The sequence below is a fragment of the Protopterus annectens genome, chromosome 8.part0 (genome assembly GCF_019279795.1).
Source record: "Protopterus annectens isolate FY-2018-M chromosome 8.part0, PAN1.0, whole genome shotgun sequence".
Lineage (NCBI taxonomy): Eukaryota > Metazoa > Chordata > Ceratodontiformes > Protopteridae > Protopterus > Protopterus annectens.
This window is the reverse complement of record NC_056741.1, coordinates 623424463-623440181: the sequence shown is the minus strand read 5'-3', so window position 1 is coordinate 623440181 and position 15719 is coordinate 623424463. Positions and strand designations below refer to the sequence as shown.

Here is a 15719-nt window from a genome sequence, read left to right as displayed (position 1 = left end):
TTGCTGAAGCCTCTATTCCCTCAATCTGGAAAATCTCGTATATCATTCCTCTCCACAAAGGAGGGTTATCCACTGCCACAACAAACTATAGACCCATAGCCATTCTCTCCCCCCTATCTAAAATTTTGGAACGCTGCATTCACAAGCAACTCATCACCCACCTCACACAAAATAACCTCCTGTCCAACACCCAACACGGTTTCCGCCCCCATCATAGCACAACCACGGCTCTCCTCTCCTTTGTTGATTCAATTAACCTCAACCGGAATAACAAACTAATTTCCTCTGCGCTCTTTCTAGACCTATCGAAAGCCTTCGATATGGTCAACCACAACCAGCTGCTCCATACATTGGAAACTTTTAATCTTAGCAAAACTACCATAAATTGGTTTAATGCATACCTCACAGGCAGAAAACAGGCGGTACAGTGGCAAAACAAGATTTCAGACCTACTCCCCACGAACATCGGTGTCCCCCAAGGATCTATTCTCGGTCCCCTTCTTTTCTCCGTCTTTATTAATGGTCTACACTCTATCCTCCCCAAAGCCACCTGCATACAATATGCAGATGACTCCACTCTTATCTGCTCGGACGACTCTCTCACCAAACTCCAAGTCACAACCCAAAACTGCTTTTCTATTGTCGAAAAATGGTTCTCAGATCTAAAACTCCTACTTAATCCAACTAAAACCAAATTGCTCCTATTCTACCCCTCCCCAGCGACTTCTTATGGCACGGAACCTCCCCATACCCCCACCTCAACCTTCATTGTGTCCTCTAATAACGGTGCCAAAATTTATCCTGTCACCCACACTAAACTACTTGGAGTGACAATTGACCACAAACTGAGATTCGACATCCATGTAAACCAGGCCATTAAATCACTTAACAAGAAACTTGGGTCCATGTATAAAATAAAGAAATTTTTAATCCCCACACCAAACTAACCATTGCCCGTACTCCACCTCCTACCCACACTCCTCTATGCCTCCCCAATATTCTCCTTCCTTCACAAGAAAGAGCTTAATAAACTATCCACTACCTATAACCACATAGCTAGATTCATTACCGGACTACCCTACCGCACCCATCACTGCCTAAATCTAAAAACACTGGGATGGCTAGAATTGCCCAACATCCTCAAATTTAACCAACTTACAGAGGCATTCAAAATCATAAAACACCCTGAAAAAAACTCCCTCACTGAACAATATACTTACCCCCTACTCTAATCTAACATCCCTAAGGTCATCCAAAAGTATTCAAGTATTAACTATTAAATCTACTAACTCGGGTGGTGATGCACTGTCCAATTCCATTGGCAAAACTGGAATGCTCTCCCCAACAACCTTAGACTTATACCCACTCTCCACCAATTCAAAATACAACTTCGAACTCTATTAAAATCTCAATGGCTATGTCCATGCTCTAATCCAGACTAATAGCTCAGGCTCCCAACTCAACCCGGCCTACATAGGCCTCCATCCAGCCCTTAACTTAAGGGTCCACTATTAAGCCCTAATTACTCATCTTTACTAACTTATATCACTAATTGAATTTTTCTTTTTACCTACTGTTATATTTTTGTATTTTTAATGTTGCCTGTCTCAATTTCCTAGCTTATGTCACTATATTTTTATATTTTATATTTTTTATGTACCTCTGTGCTTTGGAGCTTTTCTCCCCGGGTCTCCACTGAAAATGGATATGTATCCAGTTGGACTAACCCGGTCAACAAATGTAAAATAAATAAATAAATAAAATAAATCTTCTGAGGGCTTGTTTGACCTAGGGCAAGCATGCTTCCTTGGTCTTCCTATGTACCCAGCTAGTGATTGTTAAGCCGTAGACTTCACTAGGGCTTGAACCAATCCTCTCTTGGCAATGCAGATGGCATCCTGTGGATAGTCATGCCTGTCTTCTGTGCCAGCTGTGTCATTATGCAGACAAGTTCATTATGAACACACAGTTCTACATCCTTTACATCCATCTTGTAGGTCTTCACATTCTCAGTGGTAATTTTATTTAAGAATAATGGATGTATGTTCTAATTGTTTTTAACTTTTGAACTTTATTCCTCTTCCCATTCTGCCTATTGCAAATAAGGATGTTATTGGTCTGCTTTGTATTGATTGATTTTTCCATACTGTAGCTTTGTTTCTTTGTATTTATTTCTTGATCATTTATCACACACAGTTTCTATTTTGCTTTAGTGGTATATAATTATGTTTTATTGTTTGGGTCTGTGCTGAAAAAAGATTATGCCCAGTAATCATTTCCCAGTTAATTTGGGTGTCTCTTTACAAGCTTCTGTTCAGATGTTCGTCATTTGATCAGTGTTGCAGTATCCTAAGTGTATGGGACTTATCTTGCCAAGGATCAGATGTCCGGCCAGTATCCAAAGCTTCAGAATACCTTCCTTACTGTGGTACTTCCTAGGAGGCATGATGGTATGCTGGTATAAAAGTAGACATATGGGCATCACATTTAGTAATTTTCTTGCTGTTGAAACTTAACAGTAATTGTCACCCTTCACTGCGTCTTCAGTTCAGCAGTTGGCTAGTACTGAGAAATTGGACAGATAAGTATCCTGTTAGGGACTTGCCTTTTGTCTGTGAAAAGTATCTTTTTTTGTTCTCCAGTATCTTTGTTGCCTAAATTTGGCCTTTCTTATTTAACTGTCAAGACTCATTTGGTCATTTTTACCCGTCATCCCTTAAATTACCCTCCTTTCTTCTTTATCTCAAGTAAAACAGTTTCTGAAAGGGGTACTTTCACCCACCTTGAAAATGTGTGACTTGCGATCTTGACTTCATACTAGAAAAACATGTACTTTCATACCAGCTGATTTAAATGCGACATAAAAAGTGTTAGCTGCTTTTGACTTTGATTAGGAGATTGTCTTGAGTTCACAGTTATGGTAATTCATTCTTACCATACTTTCCTTTTTACAAGGATAGAGTGCCCTTAACACAAGAAAAGCAGAAAACTATAATTCACAGTGGAAAGGGATGATGATGAAATGGGGGAATCTCAAGCAAGGAGAGACTGGAATTTTGGATGAAGGCCTTTAAGGAGAATAACAATAATCATCCAGAATATTACTTCTATAAAGTAGCAGAAAGTATTCTAAAATCTAATAGTAATGTTAATAAACCAACTGTGCAGGATCCACCCAGGCGTTCGTACGAACCATATCAGGCAAAGTCCTTCTGATAGAGCACAATACACAAGCCAAAGAAAAGCCCTTAAAAGTACTAAAAAGCACTTAAAAGCACTAAAAAATTCTTCAAGTATTCACTCAAATGTCTTTTCAGACCGCAAGTTTTTTCAAACAGTTCCTTCCAATAAATCCAATTGCGTAGTAAACAGTAACTTTTATTCATTCAAGTAAAAGTGGTAAGCGCTTTCGCTATGTAGCTTTTTCAAACCATAATAAATCCATTCACAAAGCTCGTTTGCTTTTCTCTGCACTATTTCTGTGCACAATCTTTGCGAGGCTGTGTTATGTACAACTATTAACACATTTCAGTAAGTGTTTTAAGCTGCATGCCGGTTTAAGGGGGTGGGGCATATTTCGCACTATATTTAAACAAGTGGATTTGCTTTGTGTCCTTCATCCCCTTGATAATGAAGGGTGGATTTACAGTTTATGGTGTCTGTAAAACTGCTGCACAAGTCACTGGCACAACTGTCAGATACATGCCACCTTATACTGGAAGAACTTTGGTGAAAATAAAAACTGTTACCTCTGAATTCTTTGAAAAAGTAGCCTAACTGTTGCATTGTAGTAATGTCCCCCACCCTTTCTCAGAGATTTAATTTTGTGTGCAACTAAGCTCACAAGAATGGCACTCGTACTCTGGTTTGTGATAAAGCAATGTAAGCTTTTTACTTAAAATTCAAATACTTTAATTGTATGATTATGCAAATGTATAAAATAAGAGCATCAGTTCAAGTATGCAGAAATGAACCTGACCAGAGCCAACAGAACATGTGCACATAGTGGTTGCATTCTTAATGGTTGTTTTATCTTAACTCTGTCTCATTTCAGATTATGTCAGCGTGAACGTATCTGTGCAGTTTGGAAGAGTTACTATTGCAACAATAAACTATATTTTCTATGACTGCAGTGCTGTATCAATGCTGTCTCTAACTGCACCGTAAGTAGAGTACATATATAGGCACAGTTTTTAATGTACACATTCAGTGGCGTCCCAAAAGTGAGTGAAGTACATTCTTAGTAGTGAAGGCACTATTACCTGATTATCGGATATTAGTTATATTAGTACTGGTTCCTTACAGCTGTTTTACTCAAGTTTGTTAATGACATAATATCTGGTATATTTGAAATTTGCTGTCTATTTAGAAGAGCACTATAATACTTGAGGTCTGTCTGAGCAACTGGTTTTATGTGACTCTCAAAGCTGAGAATCTTGTAAGTGTAAAAATGGCAATTATTATTGCCCATTTCCCTATATGCACCAAGCTCAAAAATAGTGTATTTGGAAGTGGTAGGTGTGGGAGCAAAGTACCTACGTGAGCGATGCAGCCAGTTCCCTGCTAAGAACTTTAACATTCTAATTTTCACTCTTACATGTTGGTGATCTTTTGTACATCACAGTTCAGATGGTGAGCCAGGTGACTGCCTAGAATCAACAAAAAAGTCTTTGATGTTCATAATGTGATAAGTGCTTGCATTACCTTTTGCTGTATGGATGTTTTATCTTGTATGGGATATAACAGCCAGCCAGCTTCCACAACTTAAAGGGCATCTTACAATACACTTAAACCATTAGGTCAGCAGAGCTGAAGATCATCAGTGGTTTGGGTGACAAACCTTTTACAGCTTTCCTGATGATGAAGAGCACTCTTCTTGCAGGCTTTTGAAGATTACCTGTTGGCTAGCATTTCTCCATTGCTGGGTAGATGAGTTTTCTTCAGAATGAAAAGATGTCAACATTTTTTAAATTTTAAGTGAAAACTTAACTTTATAACGTTAAGCACTTTCATCCTTGGTAAAAAAGGACTTCTTCAGAACATCACACAGCTACAAAGACCACCATTTGTACAATTCCATTCCATTAAAATTAAAGTTGAATTGCCATCCATCATCAATCAATTAATCACTGTGGTGACTACTAAGCTAAAAAATCCCAGTAGTACCATTCTGACATACAAACTTTATAACAGATTTTTAAAATGACTATTAAATAACATTAATTGCATAAAAATGTATAAAATTATATTAATGAAGGGGCATCATTAGTTTTGGAAGGTTATGGACGAATTAACATTGCAAAGAAATATTGTGGGAGTAAGGGAGTGGTGTACCTGGCCCTGTTTAAGTATTGCACATTTTACATAGGTAAAACTAGGTTTAGTTTGAGGAAAAGGGTGTACCAACACCTTTACGATATAAAGAAAAAAAGATGGAAGAAATGCACTGTATAAGCATATCGAAAAAACTTGTCTCATAGATTTAAATTTACAATTATTGACCAGGTTGACCTGGGAAAGAAAGGTAGACCCAATGGATGATGATTGGGAACTCCAAGAGTTCATATGACAGTTTAAAGACCAACGCCACAGTATACCATGGATTGAATGAAACCACCTCCTTGATGAGTGTTTTAAAACTGAGAGCTACATTTTTTCTACGATAATAGTCTTAGCTTTGATTAAATATAAGTTATTGTTTAGTGGTGCTTGATTAGTTTTATATATATATATATATATATATATATATATATATATATATATATATTTATATTTATTTATTTATTTAGTATGGTTGATAAGATTTATGAATGAAAAATATTTTTATTTAATGTTTAATAGTCATTTAGTCATTTTAAAAACTTGTTATAAAGTTTAAATAAAAAAATTCACAACAGGGGCCAAGTGAACAAACCATCTAAAAACCAGAAAAAAATCACTATATACCACAGAAGAAACAAAAACTGGGTTAGCGTAAAAAGTTTTAATCTCTGCTTTCGTAAAACACTTCATCAGAGTAATAAAAACACAGTTCCCCGCTCTAAGCATAAAATGTGTAAACAGTTAATCAATTACAACCAGTTAAACAATTTAACAAAAAATGCTTTAACAAAAATAGTGTTAACCATTTATCTTCTTACTTTCTAAAAAAAACACTTGATATTAATGTGCTCATTTAAACCTGGTGTAACATCTGCACCAAGTTTTATCTGCCAATTAATTTTTGTTTCTACTTAATTTTTGTAGTTACCCCCTCTTTTGTCCAAACTAACTTGTTCTAAAACAATGAACAAAAACTTATTAAAATTGGTACACACCCTGGAATGTTTATGTAGGGCATTGTTCTCATCCCTTCTCTTTATTGCCCTTAATTGTTCTTGTATCCTGTCACGTAGACGTCTAGTGGTCATACCAACATAAAAAGATTCACAGGCTGAACACACAACAAAATAAACCACCTCAGTAGAACCACATCTATGTCTAAACCTAAAATTAATGGTATAATTTAGATGGGGTAACATCCACGACAAGTATTATAGACAAAAGAAGGGTGTAAGGGCAAGTGTTGCCCCAGCATTTGCTAATATTGTACTTGGGTGGTGGGAGTGAGAATTTTTACCTAAAATGATTGGTTTCAAAGATACTTTATTTTATAGTAGATTTGTTGATGACTTGTTTTTATTATTAAAGGTGAAATTGATGCTAATACTTTTTTGACATATTTAAACAAAAGTTCAACCATAAAAGACAGATGTGGGAACCTAATGGCACTTTCTCTAGTAGCATAGACCCAAAACGAAATTCTAGTAGATATACGAAACACAGAACAAGATCGTAAAAAATAATGGCAGTTTATTAAAGTTAGCGCTTTCACCCGTAGGCTTCCTCAGACTTTACAAAAACCACATCAGATGACACATTTAAAAAAGCACCCAACAAAAATCATTGGACATCTCAAAACCAGTCAACACTCTGAGAGATGCGTATCCCTGCTCATTAAAACAGCCTAAAACTTCTAAAAATTTCTAAAGGGTGTATATATGAAAAACAAAATATATACATACATATAAAAACAACTCTGAGGTTGAGTATCTAAACTCCTTAATAACATGCTCCAGCTGAAACCCCTTGTATATATCAGGTATCGCTTCTTAAAACATGAAGCAACAGTATATTGTAAAGGACACAATCCAAAAAATACTAATAATCAAAATATACAAATGTACAGGCTTATGCAGCTAAAATCCTTTTCATGGAGCAAAAATCGTTCCGTGGAACGTAAAATCATCAATGCACAACACACAATGCAGCAAATATATAAGAACTACTGCAAGTAAAAATAAACGTAGGGCATATCCTTATGGTATTCATAATATATAGCCAACTGCTAACAATTAGACTAACTGAACCTACGCTATTCACAACTACAAAAACACTAAAAGCATTAATACGGCTATACGTAATGGAATATCACAATAACCTGTCATATAGAGTAATAACTTCATAGTAGCATACGTGCGTACGCTAAATAGAGAGACAATGCAAACCGCACTAAGCAGACACAGAGAAAAATGAGGTACAAAGAACAGGATGGGCCATAAATTACTAGGATCAAGCCTATAGAAAATTATTATTTAGGTCTATACACTCTCCTCTTTTTTAATATTGGTTTGATTGGAACTTTATCATTAAGTCCAGGGGGTTTGTCGGCTCTGCATCTAATAATCCACTTCATTTCATTTTCTAATGTATAATTCACCAAATCGCCACCTCTCTTATTCTCAGATAAGGTTTGGAGAACACAGAAAACAAACTTGTGTGTGCTGCCTAATGCCAAAACATGTTTGGTTAACGCATTGTTTACAGATCCAACCCGGATATGATACATGTGTTTCCTAATCCGCTCTCTCAGGGATCTATTGGTTTTCCCAATATAGAAAGAGGGACATCTAGTACATCTGGCTAAGTAGATCACATTATTACTACCACAATTCGTTGCTGTACATAAACTAAACTCATAATTAGTGGTGGGGTGAATAAGGCTCATCCTGGGGTCTATGTGCATGCACTGTTTACACCTACCACATGGTTTGGTATTATATCCATGTGGCCCTCCCATATTCGGAGGGGCAGCACTTCTAGAGCTACATAAAAGCCTCTTCAAATTTGGCTTGTTCTTAAACACTATCTTAGGTGTAGCACCTATCAAAGATCCAATTTTGTCATCTAGTAACAAAACATCCCAGTGTTTCTCCATAGACTCTCTAATAAACATAGCGTCTCTGGTGAAAAACATAGTAGCTCGAACTTCATTGATGGCTGGGCTGAATGGAGCATCACCAGTCATTACTGGTTCCAAAAAATAAGGTCTGGCTCTATCTGATCGCATACCATTCACTTCTGTCACTAACTGTTCAAATCTATGTGCTCCATATCCCCTGGAATTAAAGCTGCGTCTCAAGTAATCAACCTCACTGTTGTAGCCCTCATCAGAGACATTCAACCGAGAGGCTCTCATAATTTGCCCCATTCTCATTCTGAAACAAAAAATCTTCCTCCCATTTAGCCATAACAAGATTGGCGTAGCTGTTGGCACAGGACGTGCCCATAGCTACGCCATCTCTTTGTAAATATAGGTCATCACCAAACAGGAAAAAGTTGGCATATAAAATGGTCTCTAATAACAATGCCATCATATCTATCCTTTCAGGGCTATAATGTGACTTACAGCGTAAGTAATCAGAGATACTAAGAACACCTAAATCATTAGGAATCACGGTAAACAGACTGACAACATCTAATGTCACTAGAAAGTAGTCCCGTTTCTCATCCAGTTGTTTGGTGTACTCGTATAGTTTTAGCAAAAACTGTTTGCTGTCCCTAAGGATGGCAGAATTCAAATCTACCATAGGACGTAGAAAATGTTCTTAACCTTAAAATAATTGTACAATTATTTTAAGGTTAAGAACCCTCGAATACCTATCATACAAGGTCTTCCAAAGGTCCATAAGTCCTTAAGTAAACCACCCATGCGTCCGATAGTTGCTGGACAAGGCTGGGCCACGGAACCCCTTTCGATTTATGTAGAACATTTTCTACGTCCTATGGTAGATTTGTGCCAATAGCTACGCCAATCTTGTTATGGCTAAATGGGAGTAAGATTTTTTTGTTTCAGAATGAGGTTTATAGAGAGAACATTGGTCTATATAAGAGATTTGTAGATGACCTTTTTATGATCTGGTTGGGTAATGAAGAGAGTTTGTTAGCATTTTTTGAATATTTAAATAGGTCTACTGAGTTCCTGAGATTTACTTTGAATTATTCTCGTGATCAGATCTCCTTCTTGGATGTTAACATAACCAGGTTGGACAGTGGACTCTTTAACACCTCCATACACCGTAAATCATGTCATAAGAATACTTTCCTACATAGAGGAAGTATGCATCCAAAATATGTTTTTGATAACGTTATGAAGGGACAAATTATGAGAGCCTCTCGGTTGAATGTCTCTGATGAGGGCTTCAACAGTGAGGTTGATTACTTGAGACGCAGCTTTAATTCCAGGGGATATGGAGCACATAGATTTGAACAGTTAGTGACAGAAGTGAATGGCATGCGATCAGATAGAGCCAGACCTTATTTTTTGGAACCAGTAATGACTGGTGATGCTCCATTCAGCCCAGCCATCAATGAAGTTCGAGCTACTATGTTTTTCACCAGAGACGCTATGTTTATTAGAGAGTCTATGGAGAAACACTGGGATGTTTTGTTACTAGATGACAAAATTGGATCTTTAATAGGTGCTACACCTAAGATAGTGTTTAAGAACAAGCCGAATTTGAAGAGGCTTTTATGTAGCTCTAGAAGTGCTGCCCCTCCGAATATGGGAGGGCCACATGGATATAATACCAAACCATGTGGTAGGTGTAAACAGTGCATGCACATAGACCCCAGGATGAGCTTTATTCACCCCACCACTAATTATGAGTTTAGTTTATGTACAGCAACGAATTGTGGTAGCAATAATGTGATCTACTTAGCCAGATGTACTAGATGTCCCTCTTTCTATATTGGGAAAACCAATAGATCCCTGAGAGCGGATTAGGGAACACATATCATATCCGGGTTGGATCTGTAAACAATGCGTTAGCCAAACATGTTTTGGCATTAGGCAGCACACATAAGTTTGTTTTCTGTGTTCTCAAAACCTTATCTGAGAATAAGAGAGGTGGCGATTTGGTGAATTATACATTAGAAAATGAATTGAAGTGGATTATTAGATGCAGAGCCAACAAACCCCCTGGACTTAATGATAAAGTTCCAATCAAACCAATATTAAAAAAGAGGAGAGTGTATAGACCTAAATAATAATTTTCTATAGGTTTGATCCCAGTAATTTATGGCCCATCCTGTTTCTTTGTACCTCATATTTTTCTCTTTGTCTGCTTAGTGCGGTTTGCATTGTCTCTCTATTTAGCGTACGCACGTATGCTACTATGAAGTTATTACTCTATATGACAGGTTATTGTGATATTCCATTACGTATAGCCGTATTAATGCTTTTAGTGTTTTTGTAGTTGTGAATAGCGTAGGTTCAGTTAGTCTAATTGTTAGCAGTTGGCTATATATTATGAATACCATAAGGATATGCCCTACGTTTATTTTTACTTGCAGTAGTTCGTATATATTTGCTGCATTGTGTGTTGTGCATTGATGATTTTACGTTCCACGGAACGATTTTTGCTGCATAAGCCTGTACATTTGTATATTTTGATTATTAGTATTTTTTGGATTGTGTCCTTTACAATATACTGTTGCTTCATGTTTTAAGAAGCGATACCTGATATATACAAGGGGTTTCAGCTGGAGCATGTTATTAAGGAGTTTAGATACTCAACCTCAGGGTTGTTTTTATATGTATGTATATATTTTGTTTTTCATATATACACCCTTTAGAAATTTTTAGAAGTTTTAGGCCGTTTCAGTGAGCAGGGATACGCATCTCTGAGTGTTGATTGGTTATGAGATGTCCAATGATTTTTGTTGGGTGCTTTTTTAAATGTGTCATCTGATGTGGTTTTTGTAAAGTCTGAGGAAGCCTACGGGTGAAAGCGCTAAATTTAATAAACTGCCATTATTTTTTACGATCTTGTTCTGTGTTTCGTATATCTACTGGAATTTCGTTTTGGGTCTGTGCTACTAGAGAAAGTGCCATTAGGTTCCCACATCTGTCTTTTATGGTTGAACTGTCGTTTACAATTTTCTCATTTGTGGGATCCGTGCTCCGTTGGCTGTGTGTGGCTTGGTTAGTTTTTTTTTATATTTAAACAAAACATCAGATTTTTTTGTCATTTACCTTGAGAAGTTTCGGATATGAAGTTAACTTTTTTGGATGTTAAACTTGCATGGGATTTTACAACAGGTTGTTTTCAACATATTTAGGAAAGGTACTTTTTCCAATAGTTGTTTACATTGGTTAAGTAATCATCCAGATTATATGAAATGGAACATTCCTAGGGGATAGTATATTAGAGTGTCATGCATGATTAATAGTGATACATTTAATAAGGAAGTGGAATATGTCACTACTTTATTTTTAGAAAGAGGTTATCTAGCAGTATAGTTAGTTAGGACAGTAGATGAAGGTATCACCGCCTATTTTAAGGGAAGGTTTTCGGGTTAAGCCATAGAAAGATGTAAAGGCCTATAGAGAATTACCACGTTGCTATTTAGAGATGTCCGTTGATACCCCGAGCACTAAAAATATTATTGCACATAATTGGGGAATTATTAGTAGTCATAAGTATATTGAACAGGTGTTAGGCAACATGTCATTATTTGTTAATACTAAAGTTCACAGTATTAAACAACTTTTAGATAAAACAAATACTAAAATTTCTACTACTACTACCAATAAAAGTAAAGGAGCCTATAAATGTAATGGTTGTTCCAGTTGTAGATGCATTTGAGGGTTCTTTTGTGATGTTACCCCATCTAAATTACACCATTTTTAGGTTTAGATATGGATGTGTAAAGACAACAAAATCTCCTTCTTCCACACAAAATAGAACAACTCTGCCCCCAACAAAAAATTCACTGACTGTGAAATAAAGGGCACAAGCAGAAAGTTAATCTCTTTATTTTCTAGTGCTTCAGTGTTTCCACCTTCAAGGAATATCAAACATTCAAAATGCAAAATACATGTTCTTATATAGAAACTTCTAATTAATAGCACACACCCTGCTTTAATTAAAAAATTATATAATTATATAGTAAAATCCTGTCTTAAAGTAGACATTTCCAATTGAGCTCATTATTAAGCGCTGTGGGTGTCATAGTTTTATACTTTAAAATAAAAATGCTTTCTTTATACAACAACCTTTGTTTCAATACACTTTCATCATCAAATAAACATTTCACACTTTCTAAAACAGTGCCTTTTAATAAAGACACATCACCATTATGAAATGTATTAAAATGTGAAGCAATTATTTTATTTTCCCTCTTATTTTTCACATCCCTAACATGTTCCATGAACCTAATACGGAATTCTCTCTTTGTCTCCCCTATATAGCAAAGTTCACAAGGACATTTAAGTGCATATATTACCCCTTTACTTCTGCATGTGTAAACCTCCCTAGGCTCAAATTTTATTCCATTTATACTATTAAATGTTTTGACAATATTTGTACAAATGCTACATCTGTTGCAACTTATTGTTCCCAAATTCATAACCTTCTTAGGTATATGTATTTTAGGCATTTGAAACTTTCCACATACCACCATATCTTTAAGATTCCTACCCCTTTTAAATGAGAAAAGTGGTTTATTCGGAAGAATACCTGCCAGAACCCTATCCTCTAACAAATACTTCCAATAATATTCTATTAGAATTTTAACTTCCTCACTTTTCCCGTTATACACTGAAACATAATAAAGTGCATCTCTTCCTTCCTGTCTATTCTCATAGATACTTCTGGTATGAAGCTCGTTCCTTCTAATACACGAAGGAACATCCTTTTTCATACCCTTTTCCTTATTTAGTTTTACCAATGCTTGTTTCAAAATTCTCGGTGCATAACCCCTCTGTAAAAACATATAATTGGTCGCCTCCAATTCCTTTTCCAAAATACTTGATTCACTACACAATCTAGACACACGGACCAATTCACCATAGGGTAAAGCCTCTAACACATGAGGAGGGTGACAACTTGAAGCATGTAGATACTGGTTGCCGTCCACAAACTTCCTATGTATCTTAAATGAAATATTCCCTTTTTCTGTACCTTCCAAAATAAGGTCCAAAAATATCACCCTATTACCTTTCTGGAGTCCGTCAAATGCCAGACCAAAAGGATTCTTATGTATAGCCAACATAAATTTGTCTACCTGCTCTATACCACCTTCACAAATAAAAATCAAATCATCAATATAACGAAAATAAAATTGTACATATCTTTTGATAAAATCTAAATTAAATAAAAATTTCTTTTTTGTTGGGGGCAGAGTTGTTCTATTAGATATGGATGCGGTTCTATTGGGGTGGTTTATCTTTCTTTGTGTTCAGCCTGTGAATTTTTTTGTGTGCATGACCACTAGATGTCTGCGTGATAGGATACAAAAACATTTAAGGGCAATAAAGAGAGGGGATGAGAACAAGGCCCTATATAAACATTCCAGGGTGTGTACCAATTTTAGTAAATTTTTGTTGACTGTTTTAGAACAAGTTAGTTTGGACAAAAGAGGGAGCAAGTGCAAAAACCAAGTAGAAACCAAAGAAGTGAGTTGGCAGATGAAACTTGGTGCAGATGTTACACTGGGTTTAAATGAACACTTTAATATCAAGTGTTTTTAGAAAGTAGGATGATAAATGGTTAACAGCATTTTTGTTAAAGCATTTTTTGTTAAATTGTTTAATTGATTGTAATTGATTGATTACACATTTTATGATTAGAGTGGGGAACTGTGTTCTTATTATTCTGAAGTGTTTTACGAAAGTGGAGAGAGACTTTTTACACTAACCCAGTTTTTGTTTCTTCTGTGGTGGTGGTTGTTGAGTCTTTCGGCTTATCCCGGTTAGGGGTCGCCAGAGCGGAACTCCAGTTTGCTAATGTTTGGTAGTGGATTTTTACGTGCCGAGTTACCAGCCCTGACGCACAACCTTCAATGAAGGCACGGCCATTCATGCAGCCACCACACAGAAGACGCTCTAGCTGAGAATCTAACGGGACAACGTCTTGCTGTGAGGTGACAACGCTACCGCAGCAACTGTTTCTTCTGTGGTATACAGTGAATTTTTGTGGTTATAAAGTTTGTATGTTAGAATGATAGTAATGGGATTTTTTTTAGCTTAATAGTCACCATGGTAATTGACAATGGGTGGTAACTCAATTTTAATGGGATGGAATTGTAGAAATGGTGGTCTTTGTAGTTGTATGATGTTCTGATAAGTCTTTTTATTTTTTTTTTTTTTTTACCAAGGACGAAAGCACTTAATGTTATTACAATAAAACTTTTAGTGGGTATCTGCTCAGAAATCTTCACTTTCTTTTTTTGTTCCTTTGTATGTGATGTCGTATTTGGACCATTTGGAAATCTCCACATCAGTAACCCATTTGGTATATTATATATTTTGATATTTATTAATTTTTTTGCAAGTAATTGTTTTCTAAACATTTTTTCTCGCATTTGAATAATTGGTCTTTAATAGATCCACTAGGACTGATAACAGGAGTCAACCTCCCCAGTTGTGAATTAAATTAAAAATTATTATTTTTCCATGAGTTAAATTCAAACTGTTAGACACCTGAGAATTACTTGCTGGTGTTGTCTGTGTCAGTGGAAGACAGAATCTGTTGCCACTGGCATACAAACCTTCTCTTGCCAAAGCACTGCATGTTAAATTGAGGAATATAGATGGCAGTAGAAATCCTTCTCTTTTCAGAAGATTGCTCTTCATCCAACAACTTTTTTCCCCTCCCGTCATTTGCTGTCTGCTAGTTCATGGTGATAGCTGACAACTTCCATCTCTGATAGAGAAAGGGTTGTATTTCAGAACGTTTCTGGTACCAAAGAAAGAAGCTTCCTGGAGGCCAGTCTTAGAGCTTTCATTTTTAAATCTGTTTAAAGTTCCAAATGCTTTCTCTTCATGATCTGTTACCTTCATTCCTCTTCGTGTTTTTTTTTTTTTTTTTAAGTAACACTAGATTTAAAGGATTCTTACCACATTTGTATAGAATTAGATTTCAACATTTCATAAGGTTTTCTGTGTTTCAATCACACTTTCAGTTTTTTGCATTACCCTTCTCCAATGGTTTTCACAAAGTGCCTAACTCCAGTGACAACTTACTGCAATTAACAAGACTTTCACATTTTCCCTTATTTAGATGACTTGCTTATCTTTGCAGTCTTTTAAAAGTGTTATAAATCTCTCCTTTGGGTGAAAGATTTTCCACAGACTGGCTGGAGTTCCATGAGAACATCCAGACTTGCTTGACTCCTCGCAGGATTCTTTTCCTGTGGTGTCTCCAAAATACCTCGGTTCCAAGAGTTTTTCTTGTTTAGGAAAAAAAAAGTAAAACCTTATCTAGATCAGTTTGAGTTTTTCCACCAGTTCCAAGGCTTCAGCAAGAGAATTTCTCAAGATACTAGGATTCATGCCCTCCATGATTCTGATGATTCTTGTAGTAAGACTTCATATGAGAAAAATCAGTGGTACC

The 15719-nt window shown here is 36.2% G+C and overlaps 1 protein-coding gene across 1 annotated transcript in view; it reads left to right on the top strand.

Moving 5' to 3' along the window:
- Window positions 1-3848: 3848 nt before the first annotated feature.
- LOC122808326 (plexin-B3-like) overlaps window positions 3849-15719 on the top strand; it is a 2760797-nt gene continuing 2748926 nt past the window's right edge. The window contains exons 1-2 of the mRNA XM_044079291.1: window positions 3849-3882; window positions 4055-4163. Coding sequence (XP_043935226.1) covers window positions 3849-3882; window positions 4055-4163 — 143 coding nt within the window. The remainder of the gene's footprint in view (window positions 3883-4054; window positions 4164-15719) is intronic.